Genomic DNA, 26,099 nt, shown 5'->3' with positions numbered 1-26,099 from the left:
TAATTTTACAATTTTGAATTAAATAGCCGCAGTCCACTGACTCGTAAAATTTATTCTTTTAGAACTTTCTTTTATTGTTACCATTAAACAATTTACGACACTTGTAATTTATCAGGTGTAAAACTTGGAGATATTAGTAATACTAGCTGGATTACGCCGATCCAGACGATCGTTAGATTTCAAACGATACAATTTTGAAGGTTTCGTCGAATTTTAACTGAATTTCGAACGATCCAATTGCAAACCTGCTGAACTTTTGCATTCATCGATCGGCCATTTAACCCAAAAACCTGTTCACTTCGATATTCCCTCGCTATCAAACCCTGTCAGCTATCCCAAGTGAAACAGCGACTCTTTGCAAAGCGGCGAGCGAATAAAACTGACTTGCACCGTAGAACCTCCTTAACCAGCGAAATCGAAGAAAGTTGGGAGCAATCCGATCTTATACTCGCAGTTACCGTTTCATCTGCCGAAAATTTCGCCGGGGGTCGCCACGCTCGACTTTACGACGAGAACTTTATCGAGCAACTTCCGGTTCGTTGGAAACGAACGAAATGGCGGCGCGAGAACCATCGAGTCGATTCCCGAGTACTTTTACAGTGTCAAACCGACTAATGTCCGCCCTCGGGACGCTCGAATTCATCCGTGACTATCTGTTTTCACCATCTATCGGCATTCTCGTCCGGTTTATCGTGACTCGATCGCGCATCGAACGAGATCCACGCAGTTTGTCAGCGATGAAGATGGCGAGACGCGAGAAGTTCGATCGATTTTCGATCGATATTCCACGACGGGGCTGTTTGCGGTTCTTAACGCGCGTTCTGCGTCTGACAGATTACTCCGCAGGGACTCTTCCTGTTCTTTATTCGGAAAGGGCAAGTTCGATGACGATGCTCTCCCCGGTCGGACCGGAAGTTTCCGCGGTGACGGGATAAGAATCGAAGTTAGTTCGACGCGGGGGACCGGGCATCTCGCAAAGTTAGATTCAGCAAGAAAGAGGGCTGTACCAATGAGAAAAATAATTCCGACGGATTAATCCAATTTGAAGATTTAAGCGTGCATATTAATCAACGTATTTTGGAACCTTAAGTTTCAACCTTAAGTTTCCAGAGCCTCGAAACGTAAGTTCGTCTTACTTCGTGAGAACTTGGCTCGTGAAAATTTGTTCGCTCTGTCTCCTGCTCCATGTCCCTGGTATCATCCACAGGCTGTCAGGAATACCAGACAAAGAATAATCGTGACAGCTTCGTCTTCGTGGCTCGCGTCTACGTGCTTCTTACTTTGCACGCTACATTTCCGAATGTACTTGGTCAAATTGCGCGATGTTTCATCCGTGAACAATCCGTTGGCTCTGGTATTAACAGGGTCTAACCGTTCGAGTTTGTTGACGCAACTACCTGCAAGCGAAACTTAATCGAACGTGTTCAGACCGTGGTACGGGGGATGCTTCCTTCGTTCGGGGCGGAAAGAAACTCGGAGGAAGAGAGCGCACGCGGACCTCGTTATTTCTTTCGCCAGCGTTTTTTGTGTTTCGCCCCGGAGCAACTACGCTTTTGTTACGATGACAATAATCGAGGGGCAATTCCGTCGCGTCTCTGCATGGAAAAAGTTAGTCCGAGGAATCGTGCAACAAATAACGATCGCGAGAAAAGGGATTCTTCGAACGTATCGGATCCCGTAAGAACGATGATCTACAGTAAAGTTTAAACGACGAAAATTTCGAAATTTCCGACAGTACGATTCAATGGGGAAAAAGTGTGTTTATTCGTTGAAAGCTTAAAGAAACCTGATTGTAAATGCGTCAGCGCGAAAATCTATTAAGGGAAAAAGATTTAAACAGAGCTGGCGAATTTATCGCGATGGAAAACGAAGTGACTTAGTTTCGCGATACTTCGGCCGGTTTTTGTTACAAACGCTCTCGCTGTTAATATTCCGCGTCAAAGCTGGCCAATCCATGACACGCGAAACTCTAAAAAACAACAGAGGGAAAATTTATATACTGGATTTTCTGGTCTCAAAAGGTTGCCGTCCACCAGCGGCTTGTCAAACAAATTTAACAGTTTAGAACGTCCCGAAACTTGTTATCTTTTTATTTTGTTTCTATGTCAATTTGTCGATTCGAAACGTTGAAGATTATACTGTCACGATGTCAAACGACCGTGACTTTTTTCCCCGTTTTCTGCTTCTTCCATAAATTCTATATGGAGAAATTTTATATGCCGATATACAGGATGAGCCAGTAAAAATTATCACTTTAAATAACTCGTTATCCATTGACTCTATAAAGGAATGTTTGAAGTGAAATTTTATTTAACATTTAAATTTTATTTATTTATTTTATTTAAGAAACCTCGTCAGGCGAGAACATTTTATTTCGTTTCAATACCTTACACTTTTTGAGAGATCGAGCTAACCGAGATTTTCGAATGGCACGATATATTATTTATAACATTAGTCGATCTAACTAGACGTTTTCTGCAAAAGAGCATTAACCTATTTATAGCGGCAAACTTCAGCAGGTACTTTAACTTTAACTTTGTTAATTTATCGTACGAAAAGTAAAGACAACGTAAACACTGCCTTTCCTTGTCCTCCAGACATTAAAAAGTTACGAATTAAAAAGTTAACGATTCAACACATGCAGTGGCTACAGAAAGCATTTTTCTATATCCTTATTTCCCAAGAAAACACATCTTTCTTTATCAGATTTTATATATTTTACTTCCAAAGTATCTAATGTTACTTCCAGACTATATACACCTAATTAATTAGTATGCCAGTGCTATAACGAGTATAATGGATTCCAATACAGCTGAATACACAGATCCGATTCGTGACTCGTCTCCACTGATATAGCCATCCGATTTACGGTTTGCAAAAGGTGTGAAACGTAGTTCGTTACCTTGAAGAATTCATATAATGAATGAATCACACGATCAGCCACGAGTCACGACGACAAAATAGAAGATATCCAGCTACTCATCCGCGCTGATTGCGCGTTGCTTTCAGACACACGCGAAACCGAATAAGTTTCATGGGTCAATCGTAATTTCCAACAGAATTCGAATCTGTCTCACGCAACCATCGTTTCAATTTATGGATACGATTTCGTAACGATTCTCCTCCCTTTTTTTTTTTTTTTTTTGTTTTTAATTAACGAACACAACGACGGCTAATCGACTGGTAAAAAAAAAAAAAAAAACGGAAAAATGGAAGGCAGTTACGTCAGTTCGTTTCGCGTGGAGGACGTACGTTTACGCCCCATGTAATTTTTCGATTATCCAGCGATGTTATTGCATCGCATTGTGCCGACGTTGGAAACACTCCCATCGAGTGATTCCTTTGAATAGAATGCACGCGGCACTCTTGGCTGTTAGCGAATCCGACATAACAGCTGCTTCGCGGTTTTCAATCGCCATCGAACGGAAGTTGTTATCGCGTGTCGGTTAACCTTGAGGACAATACCAACATTGTCAAACAAATTTGACACTGAAAAGAGTCATTCACTTTTAATAAACGAGATTCACAGCGTATAATTAACTGCTAGTAACGATTGTCAGTTTCGATTGTTTAACGTACGATGATGTGGGTATTTCCGAGTGTCATACAATTTTGCAAGCGACACCTTTTCCTACATCGTACCACCTGCGTTACGAAACAGGTATTGTACAATACAGTATTATACAATACTTACGAACCCTTTGTACTTCTTAATGAGATGTACACAGATAGCATACTCCGTTTAGACATAGTTGTTCATCGCGATATTTCTTTCAGTCGAAGTATTTTTTTACCAATTATGTAAAATATTTATGCAAATGCTTGGATACGTTAACGTTCTAGAAACTTATCAAAGACAATGGCAGAGCGAAGATGTTGTAAGTCGTGACAACATGCTGTATCCGCAAATAGTATGCCGAACTATATCTATTCGATAAACGAACAAGAACGTCGAGTATTTTAGTTACAACAAAACAATCGTTTCGCGTTATAATCGTTGGAAAATTTGCCCAGCAGCAAAGTTATCGGTTAGAGCGTCCTAGAACGAGAAACAGAAAAAGTAGACATTCTTCGCGATCTTAGAGAAACACTGGTTGCCGCAAGAACAGTTATAATTACCGCACTTACCGCAAAGACGTCTATCCGTCTAGGCAGTTTAGCATTGTACTCCGACCGACGCTGCTCCTCGCATTCTTCTCGTTGCTAGTCTTGTTCACGTTCAAGTAACACGTCGTCCGTGCTATCTGGAAATACGAATTCGCTTTCTCCTAATAACTCACAAATGGGTTACAAACACGACCAATGCTGGCTGATGGCACCTGCAAGTCTAAAAATGCTCAAACTCACAGTTTCGGAATATTAAGAATTTCAAAACCGAGATGTTTAAATCTTCAGATTACTCTAAGGTGATTGTGATAAATTTGAAAAATTGGAAAGTTTTGTATTATAAACGTCTATTTCAATGGCATAAACGATATATATTTAACAGACATACTATAGAACGCAGAAAGAATCTTTACATTTCGAAAGAACGGAATATTTTCGAATAATCGATGAGCTCGCCAACGCTGACTAACGTGTATTTCACAATCCTGAATCTCTGTAATCGTTTAACATGAGATCTACGCTAATGACATATCTGTCCATTGAAATGATATAAGGTAACAGGAAGAAAATACACGAAACATTAAATCATTACTCGGATGATTGATAAAAGAAGTTGAACCGGTGAAACGAAAAGAGGAGACGACAATTTCGTTGGCCATTTTTGTCCCTAACGGCACTACAAAACCACGCGATGTCACAATAAAAAGTTGTACGTCACAGTGACGTTGAAATAGCTTTCGTAAAAGTGGTTAACCAATGGTCTATTGTACGAGTTTTCCAGTTCCACAAAAACGTACCACAGGCATGCGCTTCTTCACGTTCACTGGTCCCAAGCATCGAGTTCCATTCCGTGAGAGAACGTGGCATCCAAGTCTATCAAGCTCGTGTATTTTCTATCACGATCGTGAAAAATATCGTTCACGATATTCATCGTCTAACACGTTGTTCGTCGATAATATATTCTTTATTCTACTATTTTGCTTACAAAAGTAGAATCACCTTTGGCGTTACAGGAAAGACATACATAAGATCGGAGACCCCTTTATTTTCTTACAATAGTCGGTCAATGATATGTAAATTATACGAATACTCGATTAAATTTATACATCGCTGACAGAAATTTACACTTGAATAGCCGACAGGCGTTATGATATAAAATTCTAGCAAGCTGTTTCGTGTTCGCGTAGAATTTCAAACATCGTAATTAATGTTATTACGAAATAAATTATCAGGCCGAAATTAACGAAATTAATAGAATAGAGGAACGTAGAGAGGATCAAATGTTTCTGCTTTTCAAACTGCGGCTTTACGAACGATTTTTCCAAAGGATACCGTGAAAAACGTTGCAACTTCAACGGTACTTTCAACAGTATATTCAAAACGAATCTTCAGCCAACTCATAATTAATCAACGGACCGTACTTGTTTACAAAGAATCCATGAATCGAGCTAACGACAATTTCGACGCGATTCAAATCGTTTCGTCAAGGTGTTTCGCATCCATTCGCGCGAACTTCTTCGTTCGGCGATTCGAACGTCGTCTTACAAATCTTTTCAGACCGACCAACCCAACGGTCTGAAATTTCTGCAAGACCGTCGTCGAAGAAATTGTGAAAGAATACCGTTACCAGTACCGAGAATCTCGAAGACAGACGTTGTTTACGAGGCAGTGTAGCGAAGACACGCGACATTGGCGACTTTGGCGACTGAAACTTTCCAGGAAATAGCGCGAGCTTCAATTAAAACGTACAGACAAGATACGACAAAACGGAGAAGTCTTATCCGCGTTTCTCTTCGCTCGAACGAGCCATTGTCTCGTTTTCTTGATAATGGACGCGAGAATGCTTTTACGAGGTCCATCGGTCGTCGTGGATCGTACGAACGAATCTACGAAAGTATTTCATTTCTCGATGACCAGTCCTTTGTTTCCGTACAAACAGGTAATAACATACACAAAATAATGTACAGGTAGGTCCTCTGTCCGCGAAGCTTTTTACAGGCGCGTATTAGACGCGTCGATGTTAACGATAGATAGAGTAATGCTACAAATGCACAGATGCCCACGGTAATATGCAACTGTCCACGAAACAGTAATGAGCCGTTTTCGTCGCAGCGCGTTTTCGTCGTGACGACTGGCGTTAACATTGTCAGTAGCGAGGCGTACGTTGCAAGTACGAACGAATGTAGCGATATAGGATGAACGCGTTTTCCTCATCGCTCGACATTTTAACGACGAGACGAAGATTGTACGCTTTGTAGTGCGAACACTGTCGTGAACTTATCGTCGACTTATACATAAACTACGCGTCGTGGGCGGATACTGGGCCTTACTCGACTCATAACCTAGAAATGACAAACTCAGTCGGATAGTTGCTTTGAACGTGTCACGCGTACTCAAGAATCTGAATAAATTAGAGGACAGAATATTGTATAAATATAATACAAATAATACTACTAGTATTTTTAATAAATATTAATAATACGACAGGTGTAATTAATATCGATATTCTCTCGAATCGCGACACGATCGTAGAATTTTTCGAACGTTAAATGTTAAACAATGTCGGACAAATGTTGCGTAAGAGAAAATTGATCGAATATTGCTCGTTGTAAAAACGATGAAGCGAAACTGGTGCATTGAATTTTAAAATGACATTGTCGATTTTTCATGACGTAATACGAACGGTTTTATTGTTCGTTAAAATCAGGCTTTATCTTATAGGTGTTGTATGAATGGTTTGCTAAAAATAGTTCGTCGCCTGATAAGTGATTCTAAACGAACACCGCGAATCGAACGGTACATCGTTTTTACGAATCACTTGAAAATACATCGTTTCCAGCCTGAGAATGCTCATAGATGGTTATAAATTTCAAATTAATTAATTACAATTTTTCTCGCTGTCGGTTTCGCAGGTTAACGAATGTTTGAAAAATAATAAACTCTTCATTTAAAAACGGCAAAACGTTCAATCGTTTAATTGCCACTTCAGTGAACTCGGAATCGAAGGTAGACCAGTGCGACGAAATAAATTATGAAAATCATCGATCTTCGGAGCACTTGTATACCGATTCGATCGGCGAATATTTATGGCAAGTAATATAACGGTAGATTCGAGCTTCGCGTTAATTCTTTAAATTACGAATGAAACATTCTAATTATGCTACATTACGAATAATGCTGAATGACGCAGATAGATAACTGCGTTTGAAATAGATTGGTTCGGATTCATTTACGCGACTAACGCGTATCTAACACAGAACCGGATCCGTGTCTTGTCGTTTATCGATTTCGTTTTAATTAATCGAAAGTCGAGATTCCAATTTTTTACGAATTTCGCTCTGATGGCATAAACCGTTCATCGATATTTTACATATTTCGATATCATTCACACTGCGCTAATTATAATACAAATCTAACAATTCGTTCCATTTGTACAAGTTTTCGAAAGTACTCGAACGCGTTCACACATCTTTCACGAATATATCGTATTACGCGAAACATTAGAAAATTTCGTTAGCGGTGTTGCGTGGTTCGACTATCATGATATGCTGGTAAAGTTTGCAACAAATCCCGCAATGTGTATAAAAATTACAAGATATTTATTGTAATCGCATACACTTTTCAAATATCGCAGAAATGTTATATTGTTCGTTATACTAGTAAGACACGACATTTACAGAAATCATCTCTTTACCACTAACTACACGTTTTAGACGACTATTCACGCCGTGTACTGATCTTTTACTAATTGTAAATGTGTATTTTCAATAAACGTAAGTGTAGTTTCGATGTAATCGCGATAGTCGTGTCTCATTAGAGAAATAATTGAAAATGTTTAATATGAGACATGTAATATGGTTTTTCTATATCGTATTTAAGATGTGTATAGAAGTGGGACGTTGATAAGGAAACCAATAAAAATATATATGTCTGTGGACATTAAAGTTTTCCATGGCAAGCGTTAAAATCGCTTTTGCGAGTCTGTATATAATGTGTATAACCCTGATAAAATCTTAATGCTTAAATAAATTCGACAGTCGTAAACTAAACGTATTTTACGATAAGTTAAATTTGCACGGTGATATGTGAGAAATGTGCGCTAAATCAGTCTTTGAAAATAGACCCTGTAAGGTAACTGCGATCACGTAAAAATTCCTGGAGGTGACATTTCGATCGGCTGAACCAATCAGACAAAAAGTTTTGCGTTCGTGGCTGTTTCTGCTTATGAAGAAACTCGCAAAGATTGCATACACCTTGTTGAACACCATCCTCGATCTTGTAATACGTTTTCCAAGCAAAGTACTCGCTGTATTTTCGCGGATTTTTGATTAGCTCCTTTAGATATTCGGCCAAACTCTTTGGCGTGTCAAAGTCGAACACGTCTATGTAAGATCGTGGTGGAGCATAGCGGCTGTAATTGGCGCCACCATAAACGATGGGAACCACGTTGTATCTGGAAACAGAACGGAAACAATGCTCTTTGTTAGGTTTCCTTTAGCCGTGACACCTTTTATACCTCCGCCTATTGTTGTCTCGAACAACGAGCATGTAAGGAGTAATTAAACGCGATATTAATATCAAATATATACAATTAAACAGGCGCGATAATATGAAATGTCAACGTGTGATAGCAAGGTTGAAAGTACACGTGAAATTTAAGCGCTATTTATGTCAGAACCACTCAAGAACCAAAATGGTCAATTCCACTTTTTGTAAGCTTCTCAATTTTTTCTCAATCTTTACGAACGTATTTAAAGAAATTAAATTTAAACACAGATTCCCTCCTCTCATTAAATATTCTATATATATATATATATATATATATATATATATATATGTTTCTACACGTTACATGCGCTCTGAATATCTACGCTTCCAAATGCCCCTCGTTTATTCACGTTCCAGTATTCGCTTCTCAAGAAACGAACGATATCGAATACTAAGGTAAAGAAGAAATCAGTAATTGACCATCTGCCTCTACTTTTCGATTTAGATTCAATGTGGTTTCTGAACGGTTCGATTAATATTGTTTCAGTCGCCCAAGTCTGCGCTCCCCTTCTAATCTATTCGTATAGCGCTCGCCACAGGTGCAGGTATACAAAAAAGAGACAACGAAAGAGAAAAAAAAATAGAAAGCATCGTAGAGAACAAAACGTGGGGAAACGAAAAAAGGTAGAAGACCGGGCAAGCCTATCGGGAAGGGAGAGGATGGCGATCGCTCGCAGAGCATGGTCACGTGTCGAAACAATTTTATACGGATTCGTCGTTCGAAACACGAGTCCGTCAGCCGATTTGAAATCGGTCAGCGGGCACACGGCAGGTACGAGCTGCGACTGACAATTTTATAGTCGAGATCGTCCCGCGGCCATTGTTTTACCTGAGGCTATTGTACAGCTTCTCGGTTACGTAATCGTCGCACAACGAATTCTCGAATGACAGGTAAAAAAAATAGCCAGGTTCCACGACTCGTGCGAAGCAATCCTCGTTACGGGGACAAAACATGTTGCCGCATTTTCCATAAACGTCGACCGGTATGTGCTTGGACAGTTCGTTCACGTACTCTTCCCGGCCGCTTTTTGCCATGCAGTTGCTCACGAACCAGATTATCGGCTTCGTCTTGCCTCGAATCGTCTTCGACAACGACGCGTCCACATCGTAGGCGATCGTTCGATTACCTGTGCAAACGGATCGTTGCTTTGATGACACCATCGATGACTTTAACCGGCATTCTATTCGCTCTAAAGACCGCCCAAGCTCGTTCGTGTGAAATAAATTTATTCTGCGTTCATGATCGACATCTACGTCTTATCGTGACGATTAGATTTACCCGATTGAGAATGCGCTGTATGTTTTTATCGCGAATCTCTCGAATAAACATGAATCACAGTAAACATTAAACAAATACAGCCTCGTGCAATGCCTCGGTTGGACAAGATCAAGAGAAACAAGAAAGAAAGAAAAAGAAGAAAATCAAAGAAACCACAAATACGTATTCGTTTATGATCTTTCTTTCTTGTGACGTGCAATTATCGAAAATTACGGGGAACGATCGAAGGAAAACGAACATGACATAGCTGAAAAGAGCAACCAATCGTAAAGATAAACAAACGCGAAGGACAGCTAATTTGTAACAGTTAATAAAGTCATCGGCGACACTGTAATTAGTAAGATTCCGTGCAGGCTTTGTACGTTGCGCAACGCTATTACGCAAAAGAATTGTTACAATCTGCGGCTATTTTCCGGCTTCTAGCGACTTACTAAACCTCCTCTTTCCTTTGGCCACAGCGCACACACGGATTCCCCGAGGAAAATTACACGCTAACGATGGTATCTGATTATGGCGCGCATAACATCAACGTTGATAAGCTAACGATCGTAATTTAATTTCAACTTAATTACACGCATCAACGCGTAATCCGTTCTCCATTCGATAACCAGTTACAACGACCTCGTTAGAGCTTTTATAATTGTATCCTATTTTTTGCTTTCGCCACGCAAGACACGTTTTCCCCGGCTGTTCCCTGGTCGCATACGAAGAAACTCGTAGCCGCAAAACGTTTTTGCAGCACGTTTCAAGCGGCTGCGCGGCTAGGAAAGAACAGCTACCCGTGTCTCGTGTTACGCCAGCAAATGGCCGTGTTCTTTGTCGTACCGGGCAAAAGCAACGAGGGGGAACCGAGATTAATTACGCACAGCGACGATTATGAAGCACGCGGGACAAGATGATGCGTTCTCCACGAAGCAACTACCGAGGGTGAAACGATTTTCGCGCGCCGTTCTCTATAGTCGGGACAACCAAATTTGATGTACAAATTTATTGCTTTGTTTTTTATTATCTCACGTACTAACAGATCCAAACAGGAATGTATATGATTTATTACAGTGTCGTTTCTTCGACTAAACAAGAAATGATTTATGTTAGAGTATCTTAGCCTTTCAAAATAGTACGCCCTTTAGATTGTAAATAAATTTTTCTTCGTTTATTATCGACAATAAAAACACGTGTTTTCGTATGACACGATCCGAGCAAATACTTCTTCAAACTACTGAATTATCGGATATAAAAGAATTAGGTAGAAGTAGACCAGTTCGACATTCAGGTATCAAGTTTGATCGTCGTAATTATAGCGAAAGATGAACAAAACGGAAAAATTTCTCAACCAGATAATCGATATCCAAGGATTGCTTAAACGAGGCTATCTTTAGAAGATTCAAGATTTTCTTTTTTTCCTGATTTCATTACCTGACCCAGCGTAAAAGGCGCTCCAATTCACATTTCTGCTAGGCGCTACATTTACGTTGGTACGAGCGTCCTTAACGACTGCATAAGTCCACACGATATCGCTGTCCAATCTGTATGTCATCGTGATGTTAAAGAAATCCTCGTAAAAGTAGTTAGTCACCGGCCTGTTGGCCGGGCTTTCCAAATTCACGAAAACGTACCACTGCCGTGGACTCCGGTTCTTTGGCAAGTCTTCCAGATTAAGATCGTTCCCATGAAACAAAACAGCGTCGAAGTCTGTCGGATTCACCATATGTCTGTTGTTAGTCGCGTAACAATCGTTCACGGGGCAATCGCGGGCGATGTAGCCTGTGCCCATGTAAAATGTCTCGTTGCTGAACATCTTTGTCCAATATAGGATTTTCTTCGTCGTATTGGCGAATCGTAGATCCTGGTCAAAGACTCCCCCGAAGCGTAAGAGATCGTCGTCGCTCCCGTTGAAGCAGAAAGACAGAACGTACAGAGCGATTGTGAAGATCGTGAGGACGATCAAGCTGTTTTTTCCAATCACCCATAATTTCATATCGGTCATCTATGGTTATTCGTCTTGTTTCGAATTTTGTCTCGTTGCTGAAAAAGATTGTTGCGTGATTTTCATTGACGAGATCGTTCTCATCTGTTTTTCTGTGTCTTGCCGATTCCTATCGAGGTATTGTAATTGTTTAACGTATCGTTAAGCTAGTTCCTTTTCTCTTTTTCTTTTTTTTTTTTTTTTTTTTTTTTTGTCGCGCAGTCAAAAATGCGTTTGTTACGTTCGAGATAACCAGCTGAATTGATCTTGAAGAGAGTTTAAATGAAACACAACGGACAAGGAGGAGGCTCAGAGCAACAGATTTCGATCTCTCGAGTCTTAATTCACTGTGCAAAGTATTCTAACGAACAGTTGATGAGTCATGTAGAGGTAGCGTAATGATGAGCAAATGTATTGTTTGTGATAGTAATCCATTAAGAACATCTGATATGCAATTCGTTACGCTACAGCTATCGTAACTTTTTGAATAATTCACGACCTAAAAAAATCACTTATAATATATTATTCAAAGGTAGTAGATCGATTATGCGCTAAAGCTATAAGTAGATTTTTCTGCGAGTCACGTAATCTAGTATGAAAATGAACGTTTTCTTTGGACTTACAATACTTTCAAACAATTTAAAGGAACGTAAACGTTAAATACAATGTTCCTTTATTACTTGAAGTACTATGCGCGTAGATTACGACAATGAAGCTAATTGAATACGTAAAAATTATCCGACGCCTAATACATAAACGATAAAGAAAATTAACAAAGCATCGTTCTTATCGTTTCTCCTTCTATCTTTTCTTCTATCGAGCTCTTCGTTGACACACGCAACAGGCTGATACAGATAACAACGCTACAGAGAGCAAAAGAAACAGTCCGCGATATTATCAGATTTCGTTTAATTGAAAATGCCTTCCAAAATCGTTGCCTCTCTCTTGTCGATCGAAAATTCTGTAATGGACACGCGTCAAATCAAACGTATCTCTGTTCTCATTCTGTTTTTTCGTTTACTAAAAGAAATTTGGCTAAATTTCCGTTACTTCGAACGTCGTGAAAATTACGAACTTACGTGATTATACAAATTTTAAGGTTCCCAATGAAAACGAGTTTTCTCGCAAGCGAAATCAATCGAAAATTGAACAATTGCGTGATCGAGGCAAGTCTATGGAAATCGAAATCTTTCCGCCGGATTGCAACGAAGTTTGGCTAAAAATCTGTTGGTTCGTGTGTTATGCCCAAAGCTATGACTACGTAAAATCATTATGTAAGATTTTAAAGTTCACCATAGACACTGCACTCGCGATCTTTTTTAATCGTTCGCGATTCTTAGAAATTTCGTGCATCGAGACGCGATTGTATCGGAACGCGTCGAATTCAAAAAGGGAGGGAGTCCGTTTCCGGCGAAGGATCGACGATGAAAAGAATGATAAAGCGTGTGATCGATGGTTCACCATTGCCACGACGCGTCCAACATGGAATCCGAATGTGGGACACAGGTGTTCGATGAAGGAATTTGTCGGAAATCGCCGCAGTTCGCAGTTTACTCTCTGAAAGTCTCATAAATTTCGCGTATTCGCCTCGGTTGTCCTCTCGTCCTTCGGTGTGTTCCTCGCGTTCTCATCTCGAGGAACATCCGATGTTTCGTTCCTCCTACTATGTTTCAATCGTGATTCGCTAACTTCGACTATCATCGATGGTTTCTTCTTATTTTATCCTTGTATCCGGTTTTTTTTTTAGCTTGCACCGATAAACTTCGTTTTAAGACAAACTAAACAATCAAAAAAAAAAACCGAACGATCGAATGAAATCAAATGGAGACTTCGCGCAATCAAACGTGCAAAATATCGAGAATACAAGATAGTTGTAAAATGCAAGAGCAACAGCAACCACTATAGAAATACCACGAATCGCGCAACTACCGACTGTGTCAGCAGTTGTAAGCCGACTGGTCTAGAGTTGGTGGTGGTCAAATGCGATGTGCACGCTGTTATGTCTATGCTAGTCCCGAAGAAGGCATCGACTGTGCTCGGTGGGGGAACTATGGATGAATAGAGACATTCTATTATTTTTTAAACCGATTAATAGTCGTTGGTCGTATCATGGAACCGTTGCGTTATCGGTGGTATCCGTTATCGGATTGTTCTACGTATAGAGAGGTATAGATATTGACAATATAATTATAAATATGACTCGTTTCTGATATGAAAACATGTACGTGTTTGAATTGATACGAGGCACAGTTTTACAATAAACACTCGTAAGTTAGAGTTGTTTACAGTATGTATTATGATACAGTTACTATTACGGAACGCATGTTATTTTATCGTATTAAAAAAAAGGCTATATATTTATTTAGTTATAGTTTTTTTTCGCTCTTGGATTTGTATAACGCGAAATTCGTATAACACAGAACGTATGTCTCGCGTTATTAGAGGTCCTACTGTATAGCCCAACATGGCTTGTTCCAGGCTGGACAGGAGTAAATAATGAAATAATGAAATAATGTAGTACCGTTGTGTATCATATCCATATGGAACTGTAACTGTAACAGGTTTACTTGTGGGAAAGCGAAACGCTCGACGGATCACGGAGGTCATAACAAAGTACTGGTGGATCGTGTTCCAACCACCTACTCCGTTTCCTAAAACATTGTTTCCCTTGTTCCCTTGAAATTTATGATACCTTAGGAAAGAGGAATAAGAAGACGAACTTGAAAGGATTAATTTATAGTGAAAAATGTAAATGAAAATCAGATTGAGGGCGAACGAAACGTATATAAAACAAGACAAGAGGCAACAATTTGAAACGATTGAAATCGAGCTCGCTATCGGAACGAACAGACTTTATCGACATATCGCCGACGAAATTGAAACTTATATAGTACAGCTTGCTCGCGAGTGACGCGGATCGCTCGATTAAGAGGCTTACCTCGAGGAAATGGAGCGACTTAGCGGCGTATAACTTCGCTCCTTATATCAACTCAATCGTAAAACTTAGTCCCTCACAATCGTGCTTGAACGACACCGCAACTTCCGTCGGGACAGTATCAAGGAAGACGGAGAATCACGTGCGTCCGATGTCGTGATTTACGAAAGGAACTTCTACCGCGACAACTCTCCTTAACGATCATCTGGCCGCGATTCCTTTCCGTTTATCAAATATCCACATCAAATTTCGCGAAAGACGGATAGAACGTACTAAATAGAACGAAACGAAATAAATTGCCGACAGGTTCACGCTCCACCAGCGTTTCTCTCTTTTACCGGATTTTATCACTCTAGTGTTACAAAGATGAGATTAAGAGACGAGATTACTCACGCACAAACTTTTGTACAATGCTTCGAAAATTTGTCCTCGTATATGTTTTGTGTGAAATTGTCTCACCACTGCAGGATTAATTGAGGAACTCAATGATTACCGAAGGATAGTGTCTAGCTCTATTCCTGAATAGGATATCAGGTGGCTCTGTTCAAAATAAAAGTTCGGAATACGACATTGGTACTACCACGACGCGGATACAAAGGCACTGTACACGATTAGGTTACGAAATTACGCTTCGCGGAATGATACACAGTTCCATGACAATAATGGCGATTGAGAATATGAACGTTGAGTTGAAAAAGGATCAGTTGACCATGAGCAGCACGACAATTTTAAAGCTACAACTTAGCGGTGCTAAAACGAAATGATGCAAACAAGTTAGAAAGAGTGGCATAAGGACGGTTAGGAATAAAATTGATAAGATAAGAATATCGATAAGTGAGCATTCTGTAAATCGATCTTTTTCGGGAGTTACTATAGGCACAGAACGTTCGTAACACACACGCGTTACACAATTTATGTAATTTTTAGGGCAGAGTCGTATCAAGCTATCAAGATATAAATTCTTTTTTCTTTTTTCTTTATAAGCGATTCCGAAACGGTATATGAAACGATAACTAGAATCAGAAGCTCGTTCTTCTAATCAAATAATAGGAAATTCTCTAAGAGACTGCTGTACCGGTTGGTACAGATTTGAAAACCTTGAAGAACTAACGATCGTTTAGAAGATGCGCAAGAAGCAAGGCAGCGTTGGTAATCTCGCAACATCGAACAGCGACGCTATGATTAATTCTTCTCATTAATCACAGACCGATCCATCATCATGGTATCTGCGACGTTATTCTTTGACGCCGCTCGAAACGCTGCGAAATCAATCATAATCGGAGTTTAAGAGGATGCTGCTACTTTGTAAAGTCTCTCGAAAAGTCTTTCTGCGCGGATTTATCGTGCTGGTATAATCCATATGTATGGGCAAACCCGTTGTCACGTAACTGATTAACAAAGTATCGCATAAACATGATTTTCTAGCATAAACTAGTTCATAAACTTCATAAATAATTTCTTACGATATCTTAATAACTTAAGCCGAGGATGGTACATGTAGCTCGTTAACAGTGATTTATATCTAGATTCCATTTTTATTTATAATACTAGGCTTAATTATATACATCATTTATAAAAATATTGGACAACCAATCGTTTTATCCAGCCTAATCTAATACCTCATATATAATACGTCATATAAGATATGACTTTATAAGAACATTCGTAGGTTGCTGATGATAGTCGCGAATGTCATGACAGTCACATAGCGTAACGATTACATCAGCAGAGTAAAACGTTCAGTTGGAAAATATTTGACGGATTTTACGATACATAAGATATCGGTAAGCGAAATAATTTATCACGACGTGATATTATACAATTTCCAGTTGGAGACTCGCTTTCTTCTGTATACGCTTCGAGATAGAATCGACGGTTTCCTCTTCCACTCGAACGATCAACCAACTGCCCTCTTGCTTCACCCTTGACCAATTCTGAAACTTTCCCAACGGATTTCTTGACTGGTATGACTCGCGGTGACCCGCTTCCTCTTCCTCTTCCTCTTCCTCTTCCTTTTCATCTTCTTTGGAAACTTGTTTCTCACCTACCATGCGTTTCTATCTCCACCGACATCGTATGTAACTGTTTCGAAAAACATCCTCTAACCTTTCATTTCGACAAGGTATCGATAATTTACGATGTAAAACGAACCACGTCGATGAATATTAAAAGCGAATAACGTAATAGCTAATAAATATCGTTTCGTCGTGTTATTATAAAAAGCAAGATGAATATTCTCGATGATTGTATCGGACGATAAATTTACCCATGTCGAGGGTCGATCTGTGAAATCGTCTCCTCGAAACATCAAATAATTAACACGAGGAAGAAACTAGCGATTAATGGAATTTTCTATCTGTGCAGCTCTCTCCGATCGACCAATGTTTGCCGAGCCAATACCGAACGTCACGGTGCCATTGGGGAGAGACGTCAGCTTACCCTGTGTCGTTGAAAACCTCGGTAATTATAAGGTAATTAAATCGAAGAATCAATGCCATATCGTTCTATGCAGTTTCCGAGTTTCGCTAATATATGTACACGTAACTCTCTCTCTCTCTCTCTCTCTATTTTTCTCTCTCTGTGCCGTCGAAAAGCTTCTTGTGCCGAAGCTCTCTTTACGATTGCAAGAGAACTCGATTCGATTCAACAAGTTCTATCTAAAATTTCTTACGTTTTCGTTACGTGATCGAACGTTCGGAGATAACGCGTTAAGTACGTAAATGTACGTCTTTGAATTATGAACATATTTTGCGAAGAACCAGATTCAACGAGATTGAAATTTTTCTAATTGATCGCACGAGAGAGCGAGGTACGACGAAAAGTTAAAAATGACGCAACGGGATGATTCACACACACACACACACAGTCACGATCTCGGTTTGCACTATCGAATTTTCTGTGAAAGCTATCTCGCGAGAAGTGTGCGGTTGAAGCAGGACCTGGCGCTTACGTAAGCGCACGTCAATGGCTCCATTATTACGCAATATCGCGTGTAAATAATAAACGCCGCCGCAGACGTTGTAACATCGCCGCGTTCTGAAATATTTACGCTATCTGCTCCCGATATATCGATTCCCTGGGCCGTCCCTCCAAGGCAAAATATTCGCTGCTGCTGGCGAAACGTTTTGTCGCGGTGTGCACGCTCGAAATACTTTTGTTGCGACGATTTTAAATGGAACGACGCGCACGAAGGAGCCCGTTCGACCGAACTAGAGCTCTAGGTGTCGCCCACTACAACGTGAATAGCGTTTTCAAAAACCGAATAAACACGTGTCACCGTGCAGAATAGCTGGTTTTCAAAGGATGCGAATGATGCTCCTTTCGACGAACAACTTCCGTCTTCTCGCTTGTCCTGTGCAATTCGATTAACATAATCGAACATATTCGCAGTAGCTGACCAAAACTATTTTGCGTCGTCTGGACGGATAGTTTTGTAGCGGCATTATTATTGTGCCATTGAATAGTAACGTTGTTTTGGTTTACAATGTCTAGAGGCAAATGAACTCTGAACAGATTGTTATTGCCGTTTCTTGTACTCTTCAGCCAGAGTTACGCAAATAGGAAGATTAACTTTTTGTGGTAACGTTCATTGATATAAATGTATGAACGTGCTCCCTATGACAGAGTATTATTATCTTCTCTTCGATCGGCATAGTAACATTGAGCAGGCGACGATTACAACTGGCATACATTATCTTTGTATTTGTACTTATACTGATTTTAATACGTCAGACTATTACGAAATACACCTACACGTTTAATCCATATCAGTTTCATTCGGATTAATCAAATTATCATGCTCGTACAAGACAAACTTGTGGACGATTTGGTGCACAGTTGGTTTGAGTTTATTTGTGATCCATCTTTCCAAGCGTTCTTAGAAATAATGCTTTTCAGCATACTTCTCGCCATTATACTCGACTCATTCCGACTGCCTGGTTATCAACCGTATAGTGATCTTTAACGACAGAAAAAGAGGCTAAGAGACAATTCATTTAGCTTGTAATTAGTTTCCTTTCCTTTGAAGAATCCAACAAGTTCGAGAGACTCGACATGAAACAGATACCGAATGAAAAATATAATCTAAAGAGGAGTCGTCGTTAAAGAACCAATATCAGTAAGAACGAAAGTAGAAATAGCATTACGTTACCTAGCAATCGCCGTTCCTTTCAAGTTACGGAACAGCAGAAAAAGAAAATTAAGAATAAACAGAAAGGGAAATGAGAACGAGAATGGCCGTTCATTTTCTCGGAAACGATCGTTTAAACATCTCTGCTATTATCGCGCGTGTAAAACCACGTCGGAGCAAGATCGCCGCGATAATTCATCCGTTGGCCGGCACGCGTAGCCATCGATTAAGGTTATAGAACAGCGGGCAAAGTAAAATAAAAGGGTAAAGATCGGGTGGTATAGTAATAAAGAAGATCGGAGAAAAAAGAAAGGACGAGAGATAGAAGAGAGAAAGAAAGCAAAGAAAAAGTACTACGAGAAACGTTTGCATTGGTACACACGATCGCTCATTAGGATAATATTGGTGGAGCGCGTAACGCGTGTTCCATATTACTCGAGCATTTACCAGTTTCGCGGTCGTAAACCATTAAACGAGGAGAAAATACAAAAGACGTGGCCTGGTTGAAAGGAGACGGCGAACAAACGGAAACGTAACGCGGCTCGCGCGCTTCTCTCGTTCGTCCCTTCGGTTTATTCGCTGTCTTTTCCCTATCCTCTCTGACGTTCAATTATGTACTTGCACTGCATCGGAAGATCCCGGAGTTATTAGCATTACCGCGATTCCGACGAATGCTTCCTCTCCCGTTGGCCGGCGTGTCGGTAATTTCCATCGGTTCTTTTCTGCCGTGGACCGCAATCTCCACGATCCAGGGGCGGATTCTTCGACGGTATCTCAGACCAGCTCGATGCCTCCCACCGACCAGCATCGGAGGACCGTTGTTATGCAACCGCCTCCGCCACTGCGCCTCGCCACCGCTATTGGAAACGCATCAGTTGTCCCGTGAAGGAGCTCGATGTTGGTAACTACGAGGCCAGCCTACGGCAAGATCGACATTACACGCGAACAAACATATCGGCCAGCGGAACCAGCGACCATCCACGAGACGGATCGAGAGAAACCAACTCTACCGTAGACTGAAAAACTGGCGAATAAATCGCGGGACCTTTGTCGAGAATAGTGTCCTCTTTATATTCTGTCCATGGAGGAGAGATTATGGAAAATTCTCCTGTGTGTGTACATATATAGAGATAGTAGGTGTATATAGATGGGTATTTTATAGCGTATGTAGGTACGATAGAGACGTTAAGATTGGAAAATTCTAGGGAGAAATATTTTCAGTAGGGCGTTCGAAGCATCGGCATTTCGAAATTGCAACGCGGAATCTGTTTCGTTTTTAAATGCAGGAAATGAGAAGCGCAGACGGTTCGGCGACTGGTGCCGTCGCGTTGGTTCGAATTAAATTTTGAAACAGGTAGAGAGTGGCGCGACGGCGGTAAATATTTCGTCAGCCAAGTTTTAAGGGGTTGATGCGATTTTTATTTACGTTTAATTTGATTTCGTGCCAAGCGGATTTTCTCATTACGTTTCACCGAATTCAACATAATTTGAAAACTGGTAGAATTGTATATCATGATTAATTTGCCCTATATAGCAAGTTTTCTGCGTTCGGCAATTTTTCATGCTCTGACTAATTTTATTTAGCGATCTCTCCACGATTCAAATATATATATATTTATAGGCTGCCACAAAATATAGGGGGGCGAGGGTGCTATTCATAGGGTCGATTCTAGAAGTCAAAGCGATAAAAAAGGTTCGTGTAAAAAGTCGTCGTTGGAGACTTATCTTTGAACTTACAAACAATTTCATTTTACGCTAGCATTATACCGGCTAATCTTTCTCTCTATCTTTTTTGCGCTTCGTATTTATCATTCTTAAGGTCCATGAAACGAAACAACTGACAGGATAGACGTAAATGTTGATCATTCCCCCTATTTGTACAAACAGAATTATTTCCACTTACGAAATGTCTTAAAATAGCGATTTCTCGATAATCTTGGTGTACGTTCATAACCTTTGAATCCTCCGAAACGGTTTCGAAACGACGGCCGATTTGCGTTGCCCGTGTAACGTAAGATAACGAAATTTCTCGGTAAATTCAGAGTTTACGATACAACAGCGATTGCGATCTCTTTCTTGTAAAATAGATAACGCCGGGAAGGCAGATGGGAGAGGATACGCCCGACCGTGGCACGAGGAAGTCGCAAGAGCGATAGTCTCGGCCACGATCCCGTTATCACGAAGAATTTCGCGCAATTACGTGGCCAAGAGATGATTGAGCACCGCTGCGAGGTAGATGGGAGCGGCACGTGTTCCGGGCCGAAACTTGCGCCGCATCCCCGTCTGCATGTCTTCCACGCACGTGCACGTGACTGCACGCGGGAACCCCGGAGAAGACATTGCCGGTCGGTTGAAGGCGCTTATTAGTCCGAGCCAATTACGAACGCGAGTTCCTGAACGACAACGTGCCGTACCCGGAAAATTGCCACTCTCGCGCTCGTCCTCTTTCCAACCGGATTCCAAAGGGATTCGAATCCTTCCTTTGTTCGATCCCTTTCAAGGAATCCAACGCAACCGATGGAAATTTGATTTTCAACCGACGAAGGGACAATTTGCGGTAAAGGGAGAGTTGGGCGCTGAATGTAAAGAATTTCGGTAACAAAGGACACGTATAAGGTTAATTTAATAAGCGAACATCGTGAATGATCTGACGGATACGTACAAGATTCTTCGTATAAATAGATACATTTTCTACGTAGATGTAGTCAGTGGAAAGTAGATTCTGTGATACGTGAAATCTCTGTATCCCCATTGATTGGTATTGGATAGATACATATTTCGTATATATTTCGGTGGGCGTGAGATTGATGAAAAAGTACGCAGAGGGAAAGGAGGAGATTGGGAAAGAAGAAAAATCGACAGAGGATTAAGAGAAGGGAGGAAGGAAGGGAAACGCGAGTGGATTAAAGAAAATGAAAGGAGTAATAATTATTCGTCTTTACATCCTTTTCGAGATAAGTGTATATCTACGTTTGCGTCAAAGGAGAGTGAGTAATTATAAATATTATCTGTATTAATTAAATTGAATTCAATTATTCGTGTATAATTTCATGCAAAAATTAATACTGCATAGATTAAAGTCACTGTATATCCTTCAAATACGTTACAACTTTTAGGACCTTAAATTCTGCAGGGTAAAATAATAATTTTCTCGGATTGAATCAAGATAGTATTAAATGACGAAAGATTTCGAGGTGGCGGAACGTGAGCGGAAATGCAAATTAATATACATCCAGTACCTATCCATTGAACATTATCCTGGTTGAGAGGAAAGGTCTTAGAAAAATCAGATATTACGGCGAAAGTACCTTGGAAGTATAAACGGGAATTAAAGGAATGGTAGACGGTGAATGGTTAATAAGCAAGGCGATGATAATTCGTTATACGTAACTCCAGTAACGGGACGAAAGTGTGCGAATTCTTAGAGAAACAACGAACGTTGCAAAGCCGGCAGAAGAATTTTAATAATTCGGCTGATCCATTTTTATGAAGGAAGAGACGGACGTTACTATGCGGCGACAATAAACTGTAAGCTCATCCGCGTTTACAGCTTCGACCATTATACCGGAGAAACATAAAGATGTTCGCAGCCCTCTACGTTCTAAGAATAAAAATTGAGGCCTTTTCAGTCGATTCCACCCGCGATCAGAACCGATAACTTCACGGAGAAAGACGTTCCCCCCGACGATCGGTGTCATTTTCCTTTTCCTTAAGAAACCATAAATGGACATGTTACCACGAAGGTTGGTAGGTCGATAAATGTCCCACGCCGCACGACCGTTCCTCTACTCTTTCAAGAATCTTCGGATCTTTTCTATACTTATATAAATTATGTATTTTCTGTAGAAATAAAGAAAAAGAAAAGAAAAAAGAAAAAATGAAATTCGCCTGGCTCGTTTGCAAAATAATTGTCATATTTTTATGGAATCTAAAACAGAGATCTATTACACGTTTTAAATGGCGAATACTTCATTTCGATTATTTTACAGATTTTGTGGTATTACGATGGTTCTATAAACTTGCAGAGATTAAAATTTGTTCATAGATACATGAGAATCCGCAGCCTAGTTATTGAGCGATCAAAACAATTTTATAGTGCGCTATAAAACGTCAAAATTGATTTACAATATCGTAGCGAAATTTGTCCGGTATTAAAAGGTTGCTGATCGATATTGGAGTAAACAAATGGAAATGTTATCTGGAAATTTACTGGGCCGAACGCAGCTCGAAATTTCGCCCGGTATATTTTAACAATTTATTCGATGCCGGTTCGCTTACGTTTCTCCATTCCAGATTAACGTTTCATTAAAACTCGTTGCTTCACGGTACACGCGGAAACATTATTTTGCGTGATGGAGTACGCTTTTGAACCACGTTCTCCGTTTGCTACCGAATCGAAGGGGTTCGTTACACGTCAGTCGCTATCCCAGCTTTTCCATCGGTATCGTACGATCTACCGATGGGACGCAATTCACGAACGCGTAGTCTGTCCTTTAATCTGTTCCAATAAAATCAATCCGGAAAAATCGTATCGAATCACGATACCTTGCCTGGGCTGGAGAACCACCGCCAGGAACGTATTAACCATTATCGATCCTTCCTCCCGTTCTCCTCGTCGTTCCATCATTGCTCGCCGTTCCACCTATGGCTTTCGATCAAACGTAAAAAGAGAATCTACTTTTCCGCGGTTTCATCAATTTTTTATCCGCGTTCTTCGCCAGCCAACGAGCACGCGTTTGAGTCTGCACAGACGACGTTGGAACGTTATTTTCGAGAACGAACAGCGAGAAACAATCGGTCTGCCAGTTTTTCCCTCGACTTTGAAATCGTGTATCACCCATTTCACCGATCTAACAGTCTCATTAGATTCGACGTTTCACTGGTACAGTCCCGAGGGACCGAGTCGACTTCCAGTTCTTTGATCGGAACGCCAGAAAATTCTATTTAACGCCTGCAACGAGGTATCTTCGCTCGTTCCCTATTTAGAATGCTCCAGCCGATACCGAAAGAAACCGTACGACTTTGTCAATTTCCACGAATTTAATTATACCACGAAGCCAGGGAATCACGATGAAACTCTTTCGTTCAAATGAATTCCTACGCTTGGTCCGCTTGTAGAATACTCGGCACGCGTATTCGTTACGTGCTCTTGAGGTACGATGGACGGCAAATTGAAAAAAATGGCTCGCCATATGTACGGTTTCGTAGATTAGGTTGCAAGAAGAGGCAGACGTGCCGCAATTTTGTTCCATTATACTCGTCGGAAATTACAACGCGAGGACGAAATACGCCGAATATGAAGAACATAGATGGTCGCCTTGTTTGTCATCGATCTTTCGTCGTTCGTTATCTTGAATATAAGGAATTCAAATTTTCCGCGAATTATAAAAACAATTACAGTTTTACCTTGTTCAGTTATTTTTTCATTTATCAGTTATCGTATCTGTAGGTGTACGGTATTGTTTAAATTGCAAAAGAAAGGCCGGTAAGAAAAGAATCGATTTAACGCAGAAGAAAAATTCTTTAATAAATAACGCATCTTTATATTCTACAACGAAGAAGAAGGTAAACGATTGCTTCGTATAAAATTTGTTGTTCCATATATAGCGACCTTTAATCAGTACGCTGCGATTGTTCGTGAATTTATGCAGAAATGTACTGGATACGCGTAACATGCAAAAATGTATAAAACATCCAGTAAAGAGAGTGAATATTCGTTATAATATTAAAGTAAAGTATTCATAATATTTTTAAAGAATGAAATAAATCTCTATTTAATTCTCGTTTCTTTTATTATGTACACGTGAACGTGAATTTGAATAAACATCCGCAGTCTACTAAAAATATTTTAGAAATATAATGTAATTTAGTTTGGTCCGTCGTATAAACAAGCCATCTTCATTTTGTAAGTATGAAATTAATTTATCATTATACAGGATCTACCAAGTGCTTCGTAACTTATTAACTGTTTCATATTCGATGTTGAATATACGCAGCATCGTGCCCTTTATTTAGCTTACTAATCGATTAAACGATAAACGTACTTCTTTTCAGTAAAATTGGTCCCAAATTTTAATACGTCGTGTCCTCTTTACAAAACCAGCTGTAGCAAAACATGTTATTAACGATTAACAAACACAATATTTCTCAGAAGGTAAACGAATTCAGTTCTGGAAAAGTAAATATGTTCTTTATCAATCTTGATATTTTCGTAATTACAAGCACCATTCGAAAAACATGAAACGATATCGCCTTTACTTCCACTTACATTGAACTCCTTATGAATGTATTAACGCGTTATCAAGATATTAGAATACAATACGTGTGAGACACGACGAGATCAAAAACATCGAACACGTTGAAACGCGTGTCCATTATTGACAGAACGGAAAGACGAGGGAGGTGAGCTCTTCCGGTAAAAGGGGAAAAAGTGGAGGCAGCACGGTTGCGCGTACTCTGTAATTAGCTAATTAGGAAATGAATTTAATAATTAATTTGCTAACCGAATTACAGCGGTGCGATCGTGCGTCGTCAGGCGTCGGCGCCACGACGCGCCGACGATTTGGACGTCGCGTGTCGCCGTGAGTCGCTTCTCGTGGTCTGTGAAATTATTTTTAATTACCGCGCCGATAAATCGTCGAGTTAACTCGTGCTCGAGATCCGAAGGAAATAGTGTCAGATCGTGTTACATCATCCAGGAAATGTATTCTTCGCGACGAAAAACATCAAGTAAGAAGGTAGTGATAACGTTTATCGATTAACGCGAAACTTTCGCGCCAGAGAATAATTCATTTCTCGCCACCTTCCTTCTCCCTCTTTAATCGCGTCCAACATAGAATTTGCTACAAATTGATTCTTTCTAGATTCTAGATAAAGTCTATCATCGTCTATTATACATCTTATCGAATCTTCCTTTATTTAGACATAGATTTAGACATTTCAGTACTATTGGTCATTTCAAATTACAGGTAAGATTGCAGACGTAGCGACACATGTTGTCGAGAGCGACACATGTTTTTGAGAACGACTCATGTTGTCGTTTAGCCTCGGGACACGGACACCGCCTTGAAACATAACGATAAACAGACTCCGGGCAAAACAATGTTGCCGCTACGCGCAACCGTCGATCAAAAAC

The 26,099-nt window shown here is 40.2% G+C and overlaps 2 protein-coding genes across 6 annotated transcripts in view; one reads left to right on the top strand and one right to left on the bottom strand.

Annotated features, from left to right (window-relative positions):
- Nucleotides 1–26,099, top strand: part of LOC126869684 (lachesin-like) — a 283,334-nt gene that overhangs the window by 177,216 nt on the left and 80,019 nt on the right. For all 4 annotated transcript variants that reach the window (XM_050626532.1, XM_050626529.1, XM_050626530.1 and 1 more), the window contains one exon: nt 17,200–17,306. In XM_050626532.1, the coding sequence (XP_050482489.1) occupies nt 17,200–17,306 (107 nt within the window). The remainder of the gene's footprint in view (nt 1–17,199; nt 17,307–26,099) is intronic.
- On the bottom strand, nt 5,133–13,900 carry LOC126869685 (alpha-(1,3)-fucosyltransferase C-like). Of its 2 annotated transcripts, none has more exons than XM_050626535.1 (4): nt 12,980–13,900; nt 11,351–11,959; nt 9,485–9,782; nt 5,133–8,560 (listed from the first exon to the last, which is right to left on the bottom strand). In XM_050626535.1, the coding sequence occupies exons 2-4, from the start codon at nt 11,919–11,921 to the stop codon at nt 8,212–8,214; spliced, it is 1,218 nt and encodes a 405-aa protein (XP_050482492.1). In that variant the 5' UTR covers nt 11,922–11,959; nt 12,980–13,900; the 3' UTR covers nt 5,133–8,211. The 2 variants fall into 2 exon arrangements, with proteins under 2 accessions (XP_050482492.1, XP_050482491.1); XM_050626534.1 differs by having other exon boundaries at nt 13,362–13,900.

Source organism: Bombus huntii, chromosome 9 (genome assembly GCF_024542735.1).
Source record: "Bombus huntii isolate Logan2020A chromosome 9, iyBomHunt1.1, whole genome shotgun sequence".
NCBI classification, from domain to species: Eukaryota; Metazoa; Arthropoda; class Insecta; order Hymenoptera; family Apidae; genus Bombus; species Bombus huntii.
The sequence above is the reverse complement of the archived record's forward strand: the minus strand, read 5'-3'. Positions and strand labels throughout refer to the sequence as shown.

Excerpts from the sequence above, each read along its gene's own strand:
- LOC126869685 (XM_050626535.1), bottom strand. The coding sequence starts at position 11,921 with ATGACCGATATGAAATTATGGGTGATTGGAAAAAACAGCTTGATCGTC. Across the intron at positions 9,783-11,350 it reads CGCCTTTTACGCTGGGTCAG|GTAATCGAACGATCGCCTAC; the intron begins GTAATGAAATCA and ends CCGTTTGCACAG. Across the intron at positions 8,561-9,484 it reads AAGCTGTACAATAGCCTCAG|ATACAACGTGGTTCCCATCG; the intron begins GTAAAACAATGG and ends TTCTGTTTCCAG.